The sequence below is a fragment of the Schistocerca serialis genome, chromosome 1, assembly GCF_023864345.2.
Source record: "Schistocerca serialis cubense isolate TAMUIC-IGC-003099 chromosome 1, iqSchSeri2.2, whole genome shotgun sequence".
NCBI lineage: Eukaryota > Metazoa > Arthropoda > Insecta > Orthoptera > Acrididae > Schistocerca > Schistocerca serialis.
The window spans coordinates 17,895,025-17,918,736 of NC_064638.1; the positions used below are offsets into that span (position 1 = coordinate 17,895,025).

The window sequence follows — 23,712 nt, forward strand, 5'->3', positions numbered from 1 at the left end:
GACCGTGTGGCATTGATGTCGGGGAGGCCCCATCCGGGTGAGTTCGGCAGCCAGGTTGCCAGTTTTTTTTTCACGTGACGCCACACTGGGTGACTTGCGCGTCTGTGATGATGAGGACAACACAACATGCAGTCCACGAGCGGAGAAAATCTCCAACCCGGGGCGCAGCATGTTAGGCAAATACGTTACCACTCGCGCAAGCAGGCGGACACTTTCAAACGAGTGACCTCATCATTCAAATATTCTTCCAAGTCGCCTTTGTAACGCAGTTCAGTGTTGTCTCGTCCAGCGAAATTATTTGGGAACTCAAAATTACTTAGCACATCGGATTTTTGTATTCTTTCACACAATTTTGTCTTTCCTCATCTTTCGAGAGGTTCTGGTACCGAGAACCACTTACTCTTCTCTGACTGTCATTCAATTTAATTAGTACCAAAATATAAGTCACAAATAAACACTAAACAACTGCACTTTTTAGTTTCAAATTTAACTGAACTGCCAGCGAAGCTGTGTTTTCAATAAGACTGAACCAAATGTCGCTAGACTGAAGGCGAAAAGTCGTTATATGTCTCGAAAATAATTTGATGGGATTGGCAGAAATATTAAATCTAGTTCGTAACAAGGAATAAAGGGTACTTAAGTTGCTCCAACATTGAACTTGACGGCTATGCAACACTATCATCTTTAGTCCTAAATGAGTACGATTTGCTTGTTTCACCAGGTCTTAGTACATTTGTTGGTAACCCATAGCAAAAATCTTTTTAGACATTCTTTTTAAGGTTTTCTATCATCAAAATGGCAATAAAGTACGACCAAGGCAATTGTGTTGTGATATGACCTATTCATGGCACTAAAAATTTGTTCCATCTCTGCATTTGAATGTGGCAAAGACAATACAGTAAATGCAAGAGTGGAGAATTCATTGAACGAATTTAGATATCGAACTTCAATCCAAAAATCGACTGTATTCTCCATATTTTCCCATCAATTGAAATAGATGTCATTCCATTGTTGTGAGATTTTTTTCAATATATTGATATCATTATATCCCAATTCTTTCTCTAATTCGATGACATCATGTTTACTTGTTTTAGTTCGCAAAACTTCTCTTACCGACAATTTGTCCATCTTGGTTAAAATTTCAATATTGGATGGAAGTCTTCAAATGGTTCAAATGGCTCTGAGCACTATGGGGCTTAACATCTGAGGTCATCAGTCCCCTAGAACTTTGAACTAATTAAATCTAACTAACCTAAGGACATCAGACACATCCCTTCCCGTGGCTGGATTCGAATCTGCGACCGTAGCGGACGCGCGGTTCTAGACTGAAGTCTATTTTGTAAATCTTTTGCAAGCTTCACTGTAAAGTCAAAGCATTGTTTTGTTCTCCACTTGCTACTATCCTCAATCAAGTTCAACTTACTACCACAGGTTTCAAAAGTGTAACGGAGTGTAGTATGGGGATTGTTGTAACGGCGACCGGAACACTCGCGGGGTAGTGGTGACGGAAACGCGGCGGGACCCCCGAACAACAGCACAACGGAGGGGACGGACACGACCAACGAAGGACCTTACGACAACAACGGACAGTAGTGTCAGAAAACCAAACAAGACAACCACGTCCACTCGCAAAGAAAACACGAAAGTAAATACGCTGTCTAATGCGAGTACTGTATCGGGGACGCCGGTATTGGCGGCTGCAACCACGTGTTCCACTGCGGCGCCCTCACGCTGAATGCGGGCCAGGAGGCGCGCGCCGCCACAGCAGAGACCTCCTGGGGTCTTCCACGTCTGGCGGCGATTCAAATTCCAGAGGGATTCAGACGATTTTCTTGAACAGATGTAGTGTTAGGTTGTTCACAGTAATAGCAGGCTGATCAGTCACTGCTAAACAAACCGATCGCAAAGAAAAAGTAAGTGCGTCCAGCAATTTTGTGGGACTGGAGATTTCACTCTTAAATGCTTTGATGGCTGTTTGGACTTCACCTAAAAGACTTTGCAAATAAGTACAGCAAATGGTTTAGATCTGTGAACACACAACGGAACGGTGTAACAGTTTTCTTTAGTTTTACATACAGAGAAATGGTATTTCAGTTCATCCCATTATTGTAAAACACGATTAGATGCTGGACGTACGGAAAGCCATCGTGTCGCACATACTTTAATTATTTTCAACGATGCTTTGCCGCAATTTATTGTTTCAGATATTTTTCTGTATTTGTGTTGACGACTTTAACATAGACAAAACCAGTTTCTCTTAGCGTATATTCCATATTCCGGGATACAGTGTTTTGTGGTCCGTGACTCATTACAGCGCACCAGTAGAGATCTTACAGCCCGTAATAAGTTTTCTAAAATTCTGTGTAGACCATTATGCGTTGTCTGTACCTATTCCAATCAAATTTTTTGTTTCCGGGTTGCGGTCTTTGCATCGGCCAGACCTTTCGCTTCGGCGTTTTCGGTTGGAGTAACCGGTAAACCTGTCGACACAATTTTTCTTTGTGATTCATTATAATATCTTGTTGCAATTCCCAGATGTTTCAAAACACTTATGTCAGCGCTTCCGTCTACCAGCAAAACTAAAGTTTTCGTTACCGACATCAGCTATTGCAGTGCTTCCTTGAAATGTAGACCCATCACTTCACTTTTCATGTTTGAACGCTTCATTCGATGTAAGTATATTTTTAAACAATTCTCGCTGATTTTCCAAAGTCAAAACCAAACAATGTTCAGCAATGAACAATACAAGTAATGCTTCTGCTTTACTAGAAGGTCTGATATTCTCCATTTTTTGTACTGGCAACTTCTTGTGTGCCGAATTTGTGTCAAGTCTCATTTTATGTTTCTTGGTTTCAGCGTCTTTTCACATCGCTCAGTTTAGCATAAAATGCAGTTTGGCAGTAGCGACACATACTTTTAATATCGTTTCCAGGAACTGGTGTCGGCCATCCTCTAAATTCAGGTTTATTCTTTCATTCTTTTCTGTACTTTTGAGTGTAGCACTGTTTCTTCACTGGTAATTCTACTACACCACTAAGTATTCGCTCACCATACACGACGCAACATAAAGAAACGAATATGTGCAAAAATGTAGCTGAGCATGGCCTTAGCGTTAACAATGCCATCCCGAGCTACCCGCACTCTTCCGAAATGACACGAGGCAAGTGGCACGAGACAAATGCCGATTTCACAGTGCCCTGCTCTAGCTTTTTGGAGTATCAAGCAGTTGTTCTTTTCGAATCTGGTTAACGTTTTCCAAAAAAACTAGGAGTTACGGCAGATATATTTTCAAGAGAACATACGTAGTGCTTGAAGAAACGATTAAAAAGTCGTCAGAGAAGTCATAAGCAAATTTAATCGCTGAACAGTTTTAAAACGTCGCTTAATCTAGCGAGACTGTCGATAAATTGGCAACGCTGCAGCCCAGCGGCCGCCTGCTATTCTAAGTGGCGGTGTATCACTTTAATTTCGATTGGATATTGTTCAGTGTCGACACTGGTAGCGGCCTGAGTAAAGTGAATAATGACCTCACTGTCATGACGTAACATCATTACTAAAACAAAATCTACTCTTTTTCCTTTGCCTGACGAAACCGTTCACGAAATTTGAAGTGATTGTTGCCAGTGTTATCCATATCCATTCCATTGTGGGTTATGTTCGCATCCTCTTTTCAAGAGCTGTGAACAAAAGTTAAAAAATAAATAAATAAATAAGGCAACAGCTTATATGCCGTCCCCTGCCGTGTCTACCTACGCCCCCCAGCAAGGTGCGTGGAGTAGAAAGGCAGGCCATTCCGGCAACTACCCTCTGGTCAGTGTGGCTGACTGGTCACTGACCTGGAAGTCAGCGCTGGTGAAGCCGCGCACTCGCTAATGGGAATCTCACACAGAAGAACAATTTTTCACGTCTCTTGCCATTCGATTTTCAGCCTCTCATCCATGGGGTTTAAAATCTTTCAGAGAATACTTTTAGACACGTTCGAAAGGAAATTGTAACCGTTAAAAGGTTAATATCTAAAACTAGGTGTGGATGATTGTCTATAAATTGATTACGCTGAATATTTTACGATCCTCCATGCTACTTTAGTTAAGACATACGTACAGAATATTATGACAGAGGTGCCAGAACTTACCTGCTGCTGCTGACGCGGAAAATGTAATTCGAAGTTGCTGAAGGCGACGCAGTCCAGAGAACATTAATTTTCGCCGAAGCACACTTCATTGGATCCCATCTGGCTCTTCTATTCAAAAATCTAATGCGGGTGAAAGTTCTCGTTCTTAAATACAAGTCAATGATTGCCTTTTTGATTGCGGAAAACCTTATTTGTACTAGTGCTGCTAATGATTCCATCGCGCGTTTGCAACGTGAAATATTTGCTGCGCGAAACGATGCAAAAATAATTTCGAAACATTATAAAGTAGCAAATCACTCAGACGATGGAGAAGCAAGCTCGTTTAACTGTTAATTTCGTATTGACATAACATTTTGCTGTTGTGATTCCTAATGAACTGTCAATGTTTTGCACTTGAATGCGGTGTATTCTGCAAATTATTTTAATGCATCGTGAGTAACGCTTTTACTTCAGCTCGCTGAATCACTAAGATCGCAATCTCGAAGCAAATCTCCTTCATCAGAAGTATCGTGACGTGACATGTGAAATCAGTAGAAATAAAATTCTCCAAATCGCCTCTCTTTCTTAAGCAGAAATTGTCCTTGTCCTCCGCAATACAAGCATCAGGGGTCAAAGGTGTATTTGTCGTATTGCGAATTCTATTTTTAACCTCGAAGGGTGTTCGATTGTTATAAAATGCACCAAGGCCACGAATTGTAGAAAGTCAAAAAGAGATTTTATGGATGCGACAAATCCTTTTTCAAATGGGAGGAGACTTACTTTTTACTGCTCGCATATTCGAGCAAATTTCGAAAAACCCCTCCAGGGAATTTTCTTGACTTCTGAGGTTCAAACCATAATCACTTCTAAGAAATGGTTACAAATCTCGGGTGTACCTCAACACACTGAAAATAGCATTTATCAACAAATCCGCAACCTTTATGGAGGACAGTGCGACACGAAAATAACAGTGCAGTCATTCTACGCTGTGCCGTGCACGTCCGCTCACTTTCATGTCAGCTTCAGATATGTGACAGGTATTCGAAAGATGCTGCTGCACACGATCTATTATAGTCTTTGTGAATACGGCACCGTCAGGGAAGGTGATTCCGTCGTCAAAAAAGTGATTTGTTAATAATTTTTGCAAAACGGTAAGTCGTGAAAAACCCTTATTTTACTTGTATTATTCACAGGGTTCGAAAAATGTCTTTCCACGTATTTGAATTTCTCGCCTAAAATCATATGTAAACGCTACAACACAAATTACAACTGCTTCAAGTTCTGTAACGATTGCCTGCAAAAATTTGGTTCTCATTGTCAGATCAATCTCGTAACGTATTGGGGGCTTCCACTATGAGAATAAATGGCTAGGCTACTTGATCGTTTATGTACGGTCCAAGTATGACAGGTGAACAGTAGCTCACGCGACTGTCAAAGTTCGTACCGTCCAAGTTTGGGACAGCCTTGATCTCAGTGGTGTACAGACTGCTGACCTAGTGTTAATTGCCGGCCGCGCTAGAGAGTGGCTGCATTTAACTGCTGCGCTGCACTTCCGTGTTTACATCGATGTACTTGAGCCTCGCCGAGTGCTGTCCGTCCGTTAATCTCCGTGTTCGTTCATTTTCCTTGTGATGTAATCGCTCTTTCTGGTCTTGCTGCTACTAATTGGAATTTCGGTTGTTTGACCGAAATTGCGCCGCCGGATTAACCATTGCTAAAAACCTCAGGAAGAATACTCTAGTATTTGTTTTGACAAGGAATCCCGTCCTGTTCAGCCGACATCCCTGGAAATACATGACTGGATTACACAGATAACAGGTCTCAATTCTGAAGTCGTCCATACCTGGCAACTGGATCAGCAAAAATACTGTGTTTTTGTCAAGTTAATCAGTGCTGCGACTGTTGATAAAAGTGTTACGAAATTGGGGTTATGAAGTAGATTTTCTGAATAGAAATGGCTATAAAAGTAAGATTTCCATCTATAGGGCGGACATTTATTACAAAACCGTTCGTGTCTTGAATCTTCCCATTGAAATTGAAAATGATAAGATAAGGAAGCTCTTTCAAACTACGGGGACGTTAAACCAACTGCAAATGAAAGATGGTTGCCTCGCTTTAAACTGCAGTGTTTCAACTGGGTCCGCTATGTAGAGATGGACGAATATTACGTCTCAGATAACTGTTTGCGGGTATAACGCATAAATTGTTTATACAGGTCAGGAAGCTACATGCCATATATGTAACGAAACCGGCCACTTCAGATACGAATGTCCTCGGCAAACTATTGTTCTTAAAAGTAATTTGATACAGCGTCAGAAGCTTACCTTAAATGATCTGTTACCAAAGAACAGCCCGGATCAACTGGATGAGGATGTCAACGCAGCGGGCCAAGCTGATGTCGCCCTTCACGATATGAGTCAATTTCCCCCGTTAACGACAAAGGGAAACCCTGTTTCCACTACTCGTGAAACTGAAACGCAGCCGAAAAAACTACCTCTGGAGGCAACTGATAGTTTTTCAAAAGGACAAGCTGTACTGTCCAACTCCCATAATTCGCAGCAAGCAAAAACAGTGCGATGAGGAGGCAGAGGAACCGGAAGGCAAAATGCGAATGGAAACAGATGAACAGAAAGATAATACACATACGGTACCAGAAAATGACGAGGGTGTAATCAGTGCTAATTTGCAAGAAACAACAGGTGCAGTAGCCGACTGCAAAGATCAGCAGCTACATGTTAATACAGAAATTCAGGGAGAGGTTGCAAAACTGTAGTCTCCATTTGTTTCCGTCGATCAGGAAGTAAGTGATGTTAATAAAGGACGAGGAAGTGGTGGCCAAACTGAAACCACGATCAACACCTCAGGGCAGGCTCCGGCAGCAGAAACTGCTCCAGATAAGCCGCGAAGTAAAATACCGACGCAACCAAATGAGAATGTAACTCGTAACCAAGGGAAGGGAAAATCCGGCAAGGGCGACCCAAGCCCAAAGAACGTTCGGTCAGAAATGGTCCTACACGAATCACTGGAGGACAAATCAGAAAGTTTACCAGGAAATCAGTCTGCTTGCGGTACAAGAGAAAACATCAGAAGTAGGAAAAAAACAAGGGTCAGTAACTAATAAACTAATTGAAGTGTTATTCCATGTTCAGCCTTCCGAGAAAACTGTTATACATTACTGGCCATTAAAATTGCTACACCAAGAAGAAATGCAGATGATAAACGGGTATTCATCGGACAAATATATTATACTATAAATGACACGTGATTACATTTTCACGCAATTTGGGTGCATACATCCTGAGAAATCAGTAGCCAGAACAACCACCTCTGCCCGTAATAACGGCCTTGATACGCCTGGGCATTGAGTCAAACAGAGCTTGGATGGCGTGTACAGGTACAGATGCCCATGCAGCTTCAGAACGATACCTCAGTTCATCAAGAGTAGTGACTGGCGTATTGTGACGAGCCAGTTGCTCGGCCACCATTGACCAGACGTTTTCAATTGGTGAGAGCTCCAGAGAATGTGCTGGCCAGGGCCGCTTTCGAACATTTTCTGTATCCAGAAAGGCCAGTACGGGACCTGCAACATGCGGTCGTGAATTATCCTGCTGAAATGTAGGGTTTCGCAGGGATCGAATGAAGGGTAGAGCCACGGGGCGTAACACATCCGAAATGTAACGTCCACTTTTCAAAGTGCCGTCAATGCGAACAAGAGGTGACCGAGACGTGTAACCAATGGCACCCCATACCATCACGCCGGGTTATACGCCAGTATGGCGATGACGAATACACGCTTCCCATGTGCGTTCACTGCGATGTCGCCAAACACGGATGCGACCATCGTGATGCTGTAAACAGAACCTGGATTAATCCGAAAAAATGACGTTTTGTCATTCGTGCACTCAGGTTCGTCGTTGAGTACACCATCGCAGGCACTCCTGTCTGTGATGCAGCGTCAAGGGTAACCGCAGCCGTGGTCTCCGAGCTGATAGTCCGTGCTGCTGCAAACGTCGCCGAACTGTTCGTACAGATGGTTGTTGTCTTGCAAACGTCCCCATCTGTTGACTCAGGGATCGAGACGTGGCTGCACGATCCGTTACAGCCATGCGGATAAGATGCCTGTCATTTCGACTGCTAGTGATACGAGGCCGTTGGGATCCAGCACGGCGTTCCGTATTACCCTCCTGAACCCACCGATTCCATATTCTGCTAGCAGTCATTGGATCTCGACCAACGCGAGCAGCAATGTCGCGATACGGTAAATGGCGATAGGCTACAATCCGACCTTTATCAAAGTCGGAAACGTGATGGTACGCATATCTCCTTCTTACACGAGGCATCACAGCAACGTTTCACGAGACAACGCCGGTCAACTGCTGTTTGTGTATGAGAAATCGGTTGGAAACTTTCCTCGTGTCAGCACGTTGTAGGTGTCACCACCGGCGCCAACCTTTTGTGAATGCTCTGAAAAGCTAATCATTTGCACATCACAGCATGTTCTTCTTGTCGGTTAAATTTCGCGTCTGTAGCACCTCATCTTCGTGGTGCCAGTAGTGTATCTTAACTGAACCCTGACCCACTGGAAACAAAATTAGTTTATCAAAACAACTACACAGTGACAGGGGACAACGCAGTGACGTAGTCTTATCTGTCACCACTATAAACATAAACAAAATTACGTCCGGTTTGAAATTATCGGCCCTTAAGGAATTTTTCTACTAATCCGCGACTGATATTGCCCTGTTGCAAGAAGTTCTAATTTCGGATTTCGTAATTCCAGGTTTTGTCAATTACATAACTGTATCTCCCGAAACAAGTGTTTGAACAGCTGTTTTGATGACGGAAAGGATTACAGGCTGCGAGGTGGAACGTCTGGAATCCGGAAGGGGAATAGGACTAAATATCTATGACGTGACTAGCATCAACCTGTATGCCCCTTCAGGTGGTTCTCACCGAGCTGACAGGGCACGTTTCTTCAAAGATGACCTGATATACTTGTTAAGGAAACTCCAAGACAGTTATTACTTGGACGTCATTTTAATTGTGTTTTAAATAGAAAATATCAGTTACCTAATTTTAATTTCTCAAGTGAACTAAAACAACTAGTTACTGGTTTAGAATTAAAGGATATATGGGAAATGAAATACACCTCCATTGTTGAGTTCACTTATGTCACAGCAACATCACGTAGCAGAAATGATAGATCATATATTTCTAAAAATCTTGAAACTTCCGTGACAAAAGAAGAAACCATTCCTACGTACTTTTCAGACCATTCAAGTATCTTAGCTTGCATAAATCTAACAAGACAGCCAGTTCTCCGATTCAAGAATCACTGGAATTTGAACACTTCTTTGTTAGTAAATCATGATTTAGAAGACCTGAATAAAGAAACATGGGCAATATGCCTGCAAGCTCGTAGTAGATTGCTACTGCTATCGACTGGTGGTTTAAAATGGCGAAGTCCCCCAAGTTGAGGATGGTTCTTATTCAATACAGTTCCCAGAGCGCAAGAGAAATGAAATGCACTATAGAATATTACTATTGCGTTTTGAGAGATCTGTATGATCAAGTCTCAACAGGTTCCTCACTTCGGATACCAGACATCAAAAAAGTCAAAGCCAAGTTACTTAATATCAAGAGAAGTCAAATGGAAGGGTTGAAAATAAAATCGAAGGCAAATTCGGTGTCATTTAGTGAAGCATACAAAAAACGGAAGAAGGACTTTTACTGATGAAATTCGAACAAAACACCGTACGATTCTCAGAACCCATCAGGGTATCATGGACGATATTTATCATTATTATTGCGAGCTGTATTCTGTACATCAAAGTAGTGATGCTTCGTTGGAAGAATTCCTTGACATCCTAGCCCCACAGCTGACAGACTCTTCGAGTATTTGCTGCACTAAATAATTATAAAAAGCGTTGTTATTAAGCTATTTTTAAACGTGTACAGGTGTTATAAATATAATATAAGTGTTGTTGAATTAGTGGAAGTGTTAGTGAAGTATAAAATAAGATTAAACGGGGTAAGAAGTTTATTTTCCTTCTCGCGCCTATAGCACGGATTTTAGGCTTAATTTCACGCGCGCGTATCGTAAGTAAAGAGTGAGTTATATGTAATCACCAGTTTTTTTTATTCAGTACTCTTTCAATTTATTTATATCTGCCTGAATAGTTTCTAGGGTCCTTTGTTTACGTTTTAGTCACTACTTAAATCAGCTTATACGATTTCTGTTTTTACCACGAGTGAGAAGTGTGTGACATGCCGTATGATCGTTAGTTCCGGGGTATGGTGTGATGGGTGCTGTAGTTTCTTTCATTGGGGCGAATGTAGTGGCGTGGGAAATCGGGACATAAATGAGGCTCACCAGTGGTATTGTAGGATCTGCAGTAGAGATACGAAAATACTGGAATAGGAAGGGAAAACTGCAGCTTTTCAAGTTGACTTAGACAAGGCAAGGGAGGATCTGGACAGGTTAAAGAGGGAGAAGGGTGAACAGAGGTGGGAAGTGGCAACAGGTAATAGGGGGAACAGGCAAAGGAGAGCATCAGACAGCTTTGTCATAAATCTTGAAAATAGATTTGACCTGTTGCCTCTGTCAGAATCGGATGAGCCTCATGTAGCTGAAGCTGTAGAAAGGGCACAACAAGCTTTCAAGGACTTGAAAAAGGTAGGGAAATTTGTAAAGAGAAAGAAAGTTCTGTTGTTAGGTAGTTCCCATGGTAGAGGTGTTGGCCAACTACTGCAGGAAAATCTAGGTCCAGAGTACCAGGTCACAAACTTTTTCAAGTCTAGTGCAGATCTGGATCAGGTAACAGAGGATGTAGGTGCTTTATGCAAGGATTTCACAAAGGAGGATGCCGTGGTTATAGTGGGTGGTCCGGGAAATAGCATTGACAGAGACTCTGAATATTCCATAAAGAGTGACCTGGTGAAGATAGCATCAGCAACGAAGCATACGAGTGTGGGATTTGTGTCTGTGTTGAGACGCCATGATCGGCCTCATTTGAACTCTTCCGTAGGGAGGGTGAACTTGGAGTTGGAGTGGCTGCTTAGGACGGATATAGGGTCCCATATTGGTTTGATTCCTGTGGATGCTATCGATAGGTGGGACTACACTAGGCATGGCCTTCACCTCAATAGGAAAGGGAAGGGAAAACTGTCTGGGATGATTGCAGAAAACTTAAGGGGGGACACTGTCACAAGTGGTAAAATACCAGTGGTCACAGTTGTCAGAGGGATGCCTTTTTTAGGATAGGGAAGGGGGAAAGAAAACGAGTTTTAAGAGAGATTGGCAGACACACTCAGTTTGAGAAAACAGATGAACAGGAGTCAGATTTTATCATATAGCCTCCATTTAAACAGTGTTTAACAGAAAGTAATCAGAAACTGCCAGTTCATCTTCGCCAAAGCAGTTACAATCCCATTAGTACGCAGTATCAGTTATCTTTATTACACCAGAACATTCCGCGACTTAGAGATAAAGTTGATGAACTACTCATTTGTATCGATGAACTGAATTCATCTAACCAAATTGACATAATCTGCCTCTCTGAACATCAAGTGACCACTGATATAGATATGTTAGACATTTCAGGATTTAAGCTAGCTTCCTACTTCTGCAGAGTAGATATGGATGGAGGAGGAGTTGCCACATTTATCAAAAACTGCCATAAATTCAAGAACATTGACATTAATAAATTCTGTTTAGAGCAGCATCTAGAAGCATGTGCAACAGAAGTAGAGTTCCATAACAGATCCTATATAATAATAACTATTTACCGAGCACCTGCAGGAAATTATAATCTATTCTTAGATCATCTAGAAGCTTTTTTGGGTTATTTAACAGGAAGAAACAAAGAAATTTTGGTTGCTGGTGACTTTAATACAGATTTTCTAATGCAATCTTTCAATCTAACTCACACTGTAAACTTTCCAACTAGGATCACTAAATCCTCAAGGACAGCCATTGATAACATTTTTATAGACAAATCAAAGGAACAAAATCATATCATAAAACCTGTTATAAATGGACTATCAGATCATGACATGCAGCTCCTTGTTTTAGATGTAAATTGCAAGCAGATTATCAAGACCGCTAAATCTGAGTACAGGAGAGTAGTCAATCAACCAAAAATTGAGTGTTTCAGAAAACTGCTCAAAGATATGAACTGGAAAGATGTTTATAGTGCTCATGACATGAATGAAAAATATAACACATTCATGAACAATGTCAGTACCATGTTTGAAAACGGTTTTCCTCTAAAAGTTACTCAAATTAAACAGAAGTCTATAATAAAACCATGGATTACACAAGGAATAAAGATTTCCTGTAAGACAAAAAGGAAAATGTATCTGTCGGCCAAGAATAGCTCCAATGCTGATGATTTAGCTAAATACAAGAAATACTGTAAAACATTAAAAAAGTAATTCAGACGTCTAAACAAATGCACTACGAGAAGAAGATAGCAATGTCAGGGAACAAAATAAAAACAATATGGGATATAGTGAAAGAGCAGACTGGTAGAACCAGAAAGGAACAGGAGCAAATAGCAATAAGGGTAGATGACACATTAGTAACTGATGGGCATAGTGTGGCAAATCTACTTAACAAGTACTTTATATCCGTTACTGATAGAATGGGACTTTCAGGATCAGTAAATAATGCCCTTGGATAACTGAAACTAGCCTTCACAAATAGCTTCAACATGAATATATAACTCACTTCACCAAAAGAAATAACTTCCATAATCTTTAAAAACAAAGCATTCTAGTGGGTACAATGAAATATCAACAAAGTTAATTAAGGCATGTTCTTGTGAGTTTAGTACAATTCTAAGTTACTTGTGTAACCAGCCAATTATAACTGGGACATTTCCTGACTGGCTAAAATATGCAGATGTTAAGCCTCTATTCAAGATAGGGGATAAAGAGATACCATCAAACTACAGACCGATTTCACTTTTGCCAGCATTCTCAAAAATTTTAGAAAAAGTAATGTACAGGCAGCTGCTCAACCATCTGACCACAAATAACATATTATCAAGAACACAGTTTGGATTTCTGAAGGGTTCTGATATCGAGAAGGCTATTTACACCTACAGTGAAAATGTACTTAATTCATTAAATAACAAATTACAAGCAGCAGGTATTTTCTGTGATTTGTCAAAGGCATTTGATTGTGTGAACCACAACATCCTTCTAAGTAAATTAGAATTCTATGGTGTCACGGGCAGTGCTGCAAAATGGTTCAAGTCATACCTCACTAACAGGAAACAAAGGGTGTCAGTGCAAGGGACTAGTGAATTAAGTCATCAGTCATCATCAGAATGGGAAGAAATTACATGTGGTGTCCCACAAGGATCCATCTTAGGGTCATTGCTTTTTCTTGTGTACATTAATGATCTCTCATCAGTTACACTGCCAGAAGCAGAGTTCGTTTTGTTTGCAGATGACACAAGTATTGCAATAAATAGTATGTCAAGTGTAGTTCTAGAAAGATCTGCTAATGATATTTTCATGGATATTAATAAATGGTTTAAAGCCAACTCACTGACATTAAACTTCGAAAAGCTCACTATATGCAATTCAGAACCTGTAAGAGGTTTCCACCCAGCATATGCATAAAATACGACGAAGAGCAGATAGAAGAGGTTGACAGTCTTAAATTCCTGGGATTACAACTTGATAATAAATTCAGTTGGGAAGAGCACACCACAGAAGTGTTAGCAGACATAGGCGACATAAAAATGAAAAAGCTTGCATACTTTGCCTACTTTCATTCCATAATGTCATATGGTATAATATTTTGGGGTAACTCTTCAAGTCAAACAAAAGTTTTCAGAGTCCAAAAGCGTGTAATACGTATTATTTGTGGAGTAAATTCACGGACGTCCTGTAGAAACCTCTTCAAAGAACTGGGTATACTAACTACTGCCCCTCAGTATATTTACTCATTAATGAAATTTGTCCTAAATAATATATCTCTTTTTCCAACAAATAGCTCAGTTCATACATACAATACCAGGAACAAAAATGACCTGCACAAGGACTTAAAAGCACTTACTTTAGTTCAAAAAGGGGTCCACTACTCAGGAACACACATCTTCAATAATTTGCCAGTAAACATAAAAAATTTAGTTACAAATAAAGATCAGTTTAAAAGGAGCCTGAAAGACTTACTAGTGGCCAACTCAATCTACTCCATTGACGAATTTTTTAATAGAAACAAATGATGTATTGTATATATTCATACTATTAGTATTGTTATTTCAGCTTTAAAAAAAATTGACATGTCCCACATCCACGAGGATCTCCTCAGCACGGATCTATGGAACGAAAAACTAATCTAATCTAATCTAATCTAAACGAAAATTTTCTCGAGGTTGTCAGTGAAGAGGACGTGTATGAGACTCTGTGCGCCTCTCCACCAAAAATGTCCCCAGGACCGGATTGTCTACCAGCAGTTTTACATCCGTTACTGGCCAATAAAAGGTGCAAAATCACGGAAATTGTAAATAAGGTTATTCAGGGTACAATGATTCTGGCTGAGTTTAAGGAGAGTAAAATTGTTCTGGTGCCAAAAAATAATGGAAACAACGATTTAAATAATTTTCGTCCAATTTCACTGCTGAATTCTGATTATAAATTAATAGCTACAATAGTAAACAAGAGAATTTCATGCGTTACAGGTAAAATTATTGGTCAACATCAGAACTGCTCGCAAGGCAGAACCGTTTTTCAAAATCTAGCAGAATTCAGGGATATCAGTGCAATAACATCTGTAACAAACATAAATTAGCGTTCGATGTAGTAAATCATGAATATCTTCTACAGACATTGAAGAAAATAGGTTTCAACGATAGGGTTATACAGAACATAGCAACTGGAATAAATGCTAAAATTGCGTTGAATTGTCAACAATCCAGGCCGATGCAAATACAACGAGGTGTTCCTCAAGGAAGTCCTCTGTCCATGTCGCTCTTCGCCATTTCGCTGGAACCTTTCCTCCGACATGTCCATGCTAGATTAAAAGGCTTAACATTATCAGGACATAAGACAGTTATAAGAGCCTATGCTGACGATATAGGGGTCATTATAAGGAGTAATGACGATGTAAAGACGATAGCAACAGTGGTTGATTCGTACTGTAGAGCATCTGGAGCCAATGTAAATGAAGAAAAAGTAAGATATTAAATGTCAGAAGTTTTGAAAATATCAACTTCGAGTGGGCAAAATTAGCCCGACCACATAAAACACTTGGGATCACCCCGACAGCATGCCGCTTGTCATACTGATTGCTTTGCTTTCTTCTTTAGAGGAGGGACGAAGCAGGATGTGATGTCGGTCATATTCGACAGGAGGCCAATGGTTTAGGAACGGGACCGCGGGAGGAGGCTGTGTATCGCAGGCTCCCCTCATCATCCCCTGCCACGGGCGACGTTCGCCGTTAAAAATAAAGTAGAACAAACTGAAATGGACAATGCCTTTCCCGTACGGGACAATGAAATGTGTTCCTTGAACTTCACCAACATTTGAAGGGACTATCCACCAGATTTCAAACTGGGACATTGTAGCAATAATAATAATGTCGTGTGGCTAGGGCCTCCCGTCGGGTAGACCGTTCGCCCGGTGCAAGTCTTTCGGTTTGACGCCACTTCGGCGACTTGCGTGTCGATGGAAATGAAATGACGATGATTAGGACAACACAACACCCAGTCCCTGAGCGGAGAAAATCACCGACCGAGCTGGGAATCGAACCCGGGCCCTCAGGATTGACATTCTGTCGCGCTGACCATTCAGCTACCGGGAGCGGACGTAGGAATAATAATCATACGAGAAAAAATATGATCTGTAGTCGACAGAACAGATAGTGGCTGAAAGGGACAGTTATAATTCTGTGGGTTACATTCAGAGAGGGATGCATGCGTTTGTCATATACAAGGGAAGCACCACGAACATGAAAAGGCATACTTGCAAAACTAAAAATGGTTCAAATGGCTCTGAGCACTATGGCACTCAACTGCTGTGGTCATAAGTCCCCTAGAACTTAGAACTACTTAAACCTAACTAACCTAAGGACATCACACACATCCATGCCCGAGGCAGGATTCGAACCTGCGACCGTAGCGGTCGTGCGGTTCCAGACCGTAGCGCCTTTAACCGCTCGGTCACTCCTGCCGGCACTTGCAAAACTTTCACACATTCTACACCTACGACAGTTTGTAACAGTGAAAAGGAGACAATCAAGCAATAGTGTGTGCAGATGTGTGCGTGGGCCGTTCAACATTGTTAGTGGGGAAGGTGTTTTCATGAGGGCTAACCGATACCGGCGCGAACTACGATACATCGAGAGCACGAGAGATTTTGCGTCCTCTGCGAACTGTCTCCCGACATTGCCGATCGAGTGAGAAGTGAGATCTTGCCTCAAATAAAGAAAGGTGTTTGGGCAGAACGAGTGCTTCATGACGTGCAGTCTACGGACTGGCGGCTATCGCAGAATACATTATCTGTCATACCTAGTATTATTGTAGACGCTGAGAACAGGTGTGAACTGAAAAACAATGTGCTCCTCACAACGAAGTGAAAATATTGTTACAGAGCTACGTGAAAAATTGTCTGAAACAGATATACCTCCATGCATGGAGTATGTTCCGTCTTTGCAGATACTTTTCGACTGCACACAACATAACTCTGAAAACAGGTGGATTTTGCTCAAAGTTTTCTAATTTTTTTGATAGTGGGCACACTATATACATTTTACTCATGTCTATAGCTCGTGTCGCAGTTACTTGTCATTTCCGTTTTACTGATGCATCACACATGCCATGTGCATACGACTTGAGTCTGACGTTAGTTTGATTACTAGGTGTCTAGGTCGTAAAAAAAGTGCATTTTAGGCACCTAAAATACGCCTTAAAAATATTATGCAGAAAAACTAAATATAATGTAAAATACACAGTGTTAACATATAAGCATAGTATTATTGATTAAAAACAAGGCAAATTAAAATACGCTCAGTTGCAGAAGCCAGCAAAAATTACACTACTTTAATGTCAAAATTGAAACGAAACCTTTTTAATTTTCCCAAGATACAAATGTGTTACACCTATAGCCATAAGCCGAGATACATGTAATATGTAATTTAATAAATGGTAGATACATCAGTGGTTTCAAACATTCAGATTATAGCTGGTTTCACAGTAAATAGGTAAAATCTTTTCTAGGTTTCTCAGACAAAAACACGGCGCTTGTTTGTAAGTATTAATTTATATGCCGCAAAGAACGTTATACATCAACGGGTGTGATATAGGGGTTATTTACTTTTGGCATGTTTAACGAGGATGTTGAATCAGTAGAGCTCGATTTTCCGCTGAGTATGTATGCTGGTGGGCGCAAGTCCTTCAGGCTGGTGTTGTTCTGCAAAATCTTCCGCCATTTTTGCTCGTATCTTATTCCCTCTTCATTTGGTTCTTCATTGATTTTCTTCTTAACTTCCTCCAGTAAAGAAATAACTTTTCCGTATGTCATATAGTGCAGAAAGTCTGGCAGCCAGTCTTATACGACTACACTTCGAACTAGCCGTTATCGGCATTTTCTTCTGTTGAACTGTTCGTGCACTCAAACTAGAAGCAGTATATTACGCCCTGCGGGTGGATAAAAAAGAGTGAAAAGTCGACAAGTGCCTTGCTTTCCTACAATGAGAGTCCGTTTATAGCCAAGGAGAGGTTTTTTTTTCTTTTTTTACTTCAATGGCTAGGCAGCTGTAATTCTGCCCTTGTGTACTTTACTTTTTAATCTGAGGTCAGTTCAAGGCCTACGAATATCTTTGTTCGTGCAATCAGGCAGTTGGCCATCCTCCCCCCACCCCCTACCCCGACCCCACCCACCCAAATAGTCCCCCCGCTTTCGATTCTTATCTTTTGACAATACGGTAATTTTGTTACATTAAAGTAATTGGTATCTTTTAGGAGATTAAAGCTAAAATAGACATTAACGTCGAAATAGGCAGTTTTAGGTGCTATAAAATTGACGTTTTCGAGTTTAATTAGTCACGAAACACAAAGTGCAAGTTTATTGGCAACTAGGAACTCAGGAACAGAAAAGGTTTTAGCCTAAAGGTCCTCGGTCTACTGATTACTTTACATATCAGACGGCGCAGGATGTCAAAATACTTCGATGTAGGCAATCGAATGCCTGTAATGTGTCCTGTTTCATAAACATAGCCATCCATGTCAAATCATTAATTTTCTCTTAAAAGTAAATGAAATGCTGTAAACTGCATTTGTTGTAAAGTATACATTTGTAATTATTAAACTGTTCTACAAAGAAGCGACGTAATTATGAGTTAAACTCATAAACATACGTCACAGGATGATTTAAGCTCCAAAAGAAAGTGAGCGAAATCGTTTTTACAATTTCATGGAGCTCTATGGGACCTGACACCTAGAACGTAGAACTACTTAAACCTAACTAACCTAAGGACATCACACACATCCATGCCGGAGGCAGGATTCGAATCTGCGACCCTAGCAGTCGCGCGGTTCGAGACTGAAGCGTCTAGAGTGGCTCGCCCACTGCGGCCGGCTGAAAGTAGGCCTGTATGTGTTTATCCTTAATGTCGGCCACGTTGCCTTTTTACTGGTGACAGGGCCCTGCTGGTGGAGAGAACGCGACCTCGCAGGCCCCTGTGCCGGAGTGTGGCGGAGCCAACTTCACCGCAGTCTGTAGCGGGCCGATGCGTGAGACGGACGTTCGAAGACGCTGGACTACATCTCGGGGACGTCCCCCGGATATGGGGCTGGAGCGTTGGCTTTTTCCTTAAAGTTCATTTGAGCGTGGGCATAATGGGCTGTATCCGTTTAATAACTGCGTCAGTTCGGTCACATTATTATCAATAGTAATACAAAACTGCTTGTACTTATGGATTTGACCACGTAGCAAGTGGTGTGTCGAAACAGAACAGGGTCGTAGCTGGTATATCGTAAGTGCGTGTGAAATTGTCGTCTGCACATGCTTTTTGACGATATTTTAGGCCGGCAACATTCGTGGTCCCAGGAAGATGTTTCTCTTTAGGGAACAGACGTCTGCGGGAGTGACAGTAATTCTTCGATTTGGTGAGGCCGTTCCACAAAAAGTGAACCAGAGTACATTCGACTGTGGACAGGTGAGGAGGAAACGGACATTGCTTGCCGATGTCTTTCGACATTAAAAAGTGCTGCAGATGTCCCACAAAGTGACGCGTCGGGCGCTGCGCCCAAGTCGGAGCACTCCTGCCGGCCCCAGGCGGCGGGCCCAAACAACTGAATGGCGACAGTCGATTCATTCGGTCGACGAAAAACAACCGACTCGTTCAGTTCTAGTTATGCGTATCGTTTGGATTATTCATTCATTCTTTTGAGTGAAACTACTCTGTGGGAGCAGCCGAATGAAAACAAACGATACAGTCCACTTGGGCTACTAATTCATTGATACGAGTGAAGCCAGTCCGTGGGAGCAACCGAACGACAACAGTCGTGTCAGAGGTTGTAATTTTACCTGTCGGTTGAATTATTATTCATTTTCGTTTTCGATTGAAAGTAGTCTGTGGGAGCAATCGAATGAAAAGATTTGACACCGTTGTCTTTTTGCATATTTACTAAATTATTCGTTGTTTCTTTACAGTAGTTATTCTGTCAGTTGAACCGTGTAATCATTCTTTTAAGTAAAACGGAGCTAGCCATTCATTCTTCTGAGTGAAACCAGCCTGAACTGAAGCAGTACTACATTATACTGGCGGAAGGCGGTCCTAAGTGAAGGGATATGCCTGGCCTGTCACCAGGGTAGGCCTGCGACCCAGGACAAAAACTTGGAAAACCCCGGATATGTCGGTGAAATTGGATTATTTTCCCGGACAGAAAAAAAAGTCTGTAGACCATAAGTCGGCAGGCGGCCGCGATGTTCCCCGGGAAGCGGGCACATGGGAGGGGGAACGGTTGCTCGCTTGCGCTCCAGTGCTAACAATGACAGCGGCCGCCCGCCACCTGGCGACCCAGTACACTCGAGAGTGACAGCGATTTGTGGAAGCGCATTACGGAGACGTTCACATTCACACGTAGTACTAATCTGCAGTCAGGAAAATCAACGTCAATGAAATCAATTCTATACTGCACAGTGACTAAAAAGGCAAATGACATTTTAACACATTCAGTTGTCTGGTGGGCGGGGTGGTGTCGCGCGGTACATGCGGTCGCCCGTTGTCGGCGGCTCCTCGTTTTCTCAGTAAAGAAGTGTGGAATGTAAGGAGTGTTCCAAACTTTGATCACATATATTTCAGAAATGGGGCTAGGTAGAAAAGCGGGGTTTGCGGCATACTGTTCATATACACCTACGGTTCTAGTAGCCGCTTAACACAGTTCACTCTGTTAAAGTGGCCGTATTTTCTAGCGCTAGACTCGGGACATATTAAACAAAAATTTTGATATTACACAAAAAGTGCGAACTGAGTGTAATAAATGCAGACTATCACTTTAACTTGTTGCAAAATTTTCGTTACTTTATATTTTACTGGATCCTTCTAAGATCGAGTGCAAGGAGGCTTACAGTATATATCAGTGCTGTAAATTTTCTTAACCATGTCTGTATTCTTCAACAGCCTTATGAAAACATTCAAATAAAATTTCGTAATAATTTACTCTAGTCACTTGCATTGGTTATGTAGTTTCTACAACAAACTATGTTTTGTCACTGCTCCGTATATTACTCATCTGGGAAATACTCTTTCAGTAACAGCATAACGATGCAGGTAAAATGAACGTACATTTCGGGATAAATTGTTTCTTAATTGTAAAATCCGGGAGAAATAGGAGTCCGAATTACTTTTGAAAAACTTCGGGACAGAGCTAGAAATAAGTGGCGATGTGGGACGGCTGGTCACGTTGAGTGAGTGCGCCGTGTGTAGCACACAGGTTATCTGAGCGATATTCGAGTCCCATGTCCGGCTTAGCATGTCCTCGTTAAAGTGTGCCGCTGCGGCTCTGATGCTAGCACACAGTTCGTCCAAGTCCCGCCAGAAGAGAAAAGTGCAGCGGGGTTGCGCAGGACCTGGATGTCAGATCTGGTCTGTACGAACCATTCCGCACGCTGTACCAGCCCCTAACTTGGCAAAATAAGAGAAAAACAGCTTAAGGTGTGTGCGAACATTATGCCGCAAACCGGACCTTTCTACCTATTCCCGTTTCTAGTTGTAAAGAGAACTCTGGAACATACTGTATGCGCATAAGAGAGCGCCTAAGCGTGCTTGTCACTGCATTTGTAATAAACTAAGACGAAGAAACAATATATAGTTAGATCCTCCTTTAATGAAATTTAACTAAGATTTAATTGTAATGTATTTCCAATCAAGATCGAGGTTTACCCCGGACAGTTGTATAAAAATCCCTCCAGAACGCCTCTGAACGTCCTCAAAATAAGGACAAATCCGGGGAAATCCGGACGTACTGCACCCCTAGGTGGGGGTGCAAAGAGAAGTGCAATGGTTCACATAAAGACGTATTAAGAGGAGAAGAATCTTGACTCGTTGTAGCGGCGGTTTGCATTGCCTTTTATAGGCAATGTGTGATGATGTGCACAAATGCAACATCATTTGAAAATTCACCCATTTATTTGCGTGGAAGGTAAATATTTTGTAGTACGTCACCAGCTACATACCTACGCCTTAAGTTTTCAGTTTTGGATGGAGAGTCGTAGCTATTAAAAATTGACAAGCACAAATTTTCAAGACTATGGCTTTAGGAATCTGCATGGGCCTAGAAAAGGCAACTGAAAACAGTGTTACATTAAAAAGTTTTTCTATGTATATAACTATTTTCCGCTTTTTCGTTTTGTGTGTGTGGAATTTTTCAGTCGATTTCAGTCGATGACATTACAGCAAGACGTGTGGTAAACTTCACGCTCGTTTCACGTTCTGTTCAAATGAGCTTCCTCATAGGCATATCTCGCGAGAAGACCGCGAATGTAAAAGCTAGAGAGACTCGAGCTGACAGGGAAACTTAGCAGCAGTCGTCCTTAAGCGCGAAACATTCGCGACTGGAAGAAGAAAACAGGAAAATAGCAGCGGTACGGCAAGCAGCCACGCTCCGTCACACACCAGGAAAGAAAGCCGGTCAATATTGCGTTGTCATCCAGTGCTGAGTTAAGAGACAGATATTTGATATTAGAGTTCAAGGTTTAAAGTCTTCAGCTTATCGGGAAGTTAGTTTAAAACCAATTGCAAAATTTGTACCGAAAAAATGAGAAGAAACTTCACTAATAAAAAGTTCTAAGGAGTGACTGTTCATTTATATATAGCCCTAAACAAATTTAAAGTGCAGCACCAGATATTAAAATTTTAGAACCAAGCAAAAATTGATATTTAGCGCCACAAGTACGAAAATTCGAATTCCAGTACGTAAATGCATTCATTTTGAGTGTACTTTACTTTATAAATATACTTTTCATTCGCATATGCTTGAAATGAGATCCTTCATTTGTCTCTAAAAAAGTTGTCAACTATAGTCACGTTCCATGTGTAATCGAATGTAAGAAAAATTATTCAAATCCGAACAGTGAGTGGAAACATCCATATAAGGGCCGCAACCGGCGCAGACTTGTTTCAGTCGGTTGTCTCGCATTAAGTGAAACAACTCAAACACGGTGAGTGAGAGGAAATACTTATATAGCTGACGTGGAAGCATACTAGTTTCATTCGGTTGTGTCGCTGGACTGAAAAAACCGACTGAACGAAGAAACCAATCGACTCACACTAACCAATCGATTGTTGAAAACAGTCGATTGTGCCACCGGTGGCGGCAGAGTGCGGCGTCCGGAGCAGGAAGGAGGCGGGCGCTGGCCGACGCGGCTTCCTCCCCTCTTCACGGGGCGTCCCTTGTTAAATCCAGAGTTCCGTTCTCTCCGCACTGTCTGCGGGGCTCGGCATTCGCTCGTCGTATTCGGGCACCGGATGAGCGTTCAGTCGCCGGGGACAGTGCAGCTGGGGTGCACGTGGAGGACTTTGTAGCGCCAGGGAGCGGGAGGCGCCGTTCGTGATGGGAAGCGCAGGTTGCGGGAGGCGTGGCGAAGAGGAAGAGGAGAAGCGTAATTCGGGCGCGAAGGCACTCAGCTTCAGTAACGGTTTACATATCGATAACTGTGAGTGAGACGAGCACACGGGACGGCCGAGTCCGGCTGGGCTGCGTGTGTACCTCTGGCGGCGGGCAGCTGCAGCTGCTCGGCTGCCGCTGCTGCTCCGCGCTGGCGTGGGCGCCCATGGCGGCGGAGGCGGAGGAGGCGGCGGCGGCGGCGCGCGGCGCACTGCCGGCCGGCTGGCTGGCCCCCGGCGCCGGCCCCTGCCCCCAACAGGTGGCGCCCCGCCCCCTCCCTCCCACCGCCATCACTCCTGACCTCCGCCACCGCCGCCTCTTAGCAACTTCGCCGTACACCGCGGCTCGCCCACGCCACACTCTTACCCACAGCTGTTACTGGGCATGTTGTGGTCTTCAGTCCAGAGATGGTTTGATGCAGCTCTCCGTGGTACTCTATACTGTGCAAGCTTCTTCATCTCCTAGTACCTACTGCAA

The 23,712-nt window shown here is 42.3% G+C and overlaps 1 protein-coding gene across 1 annotated transcript in view; it reads right to left on the reverse strand.

The window, feature by feature from the left end:
• LOC126460492 (NAD(+) hydrolase sarm1-like) overlaps nucleotides 1-23,425 on the reverse strand; it is a 1,203,839-nt gene extending 1,180,414 nt beyond the window's left edge. The window contains exon 1 of the mRNA XM_050095920.1: nucleotides 23,338-23,425. Within this exon, the coding sequence (XP_049951877.1) occupies nucleotides 23,338-23,403 (66 nt within the window). The 5' untranslated portion in view covers nucleotides 23,404-23,425. The remainder of the gene's footprint in view (nucleotides 1-23,337) is intronic.
• Between the last annotated feature and the right edge of the window lie 287 nt (nucleotides 23,426-23,712).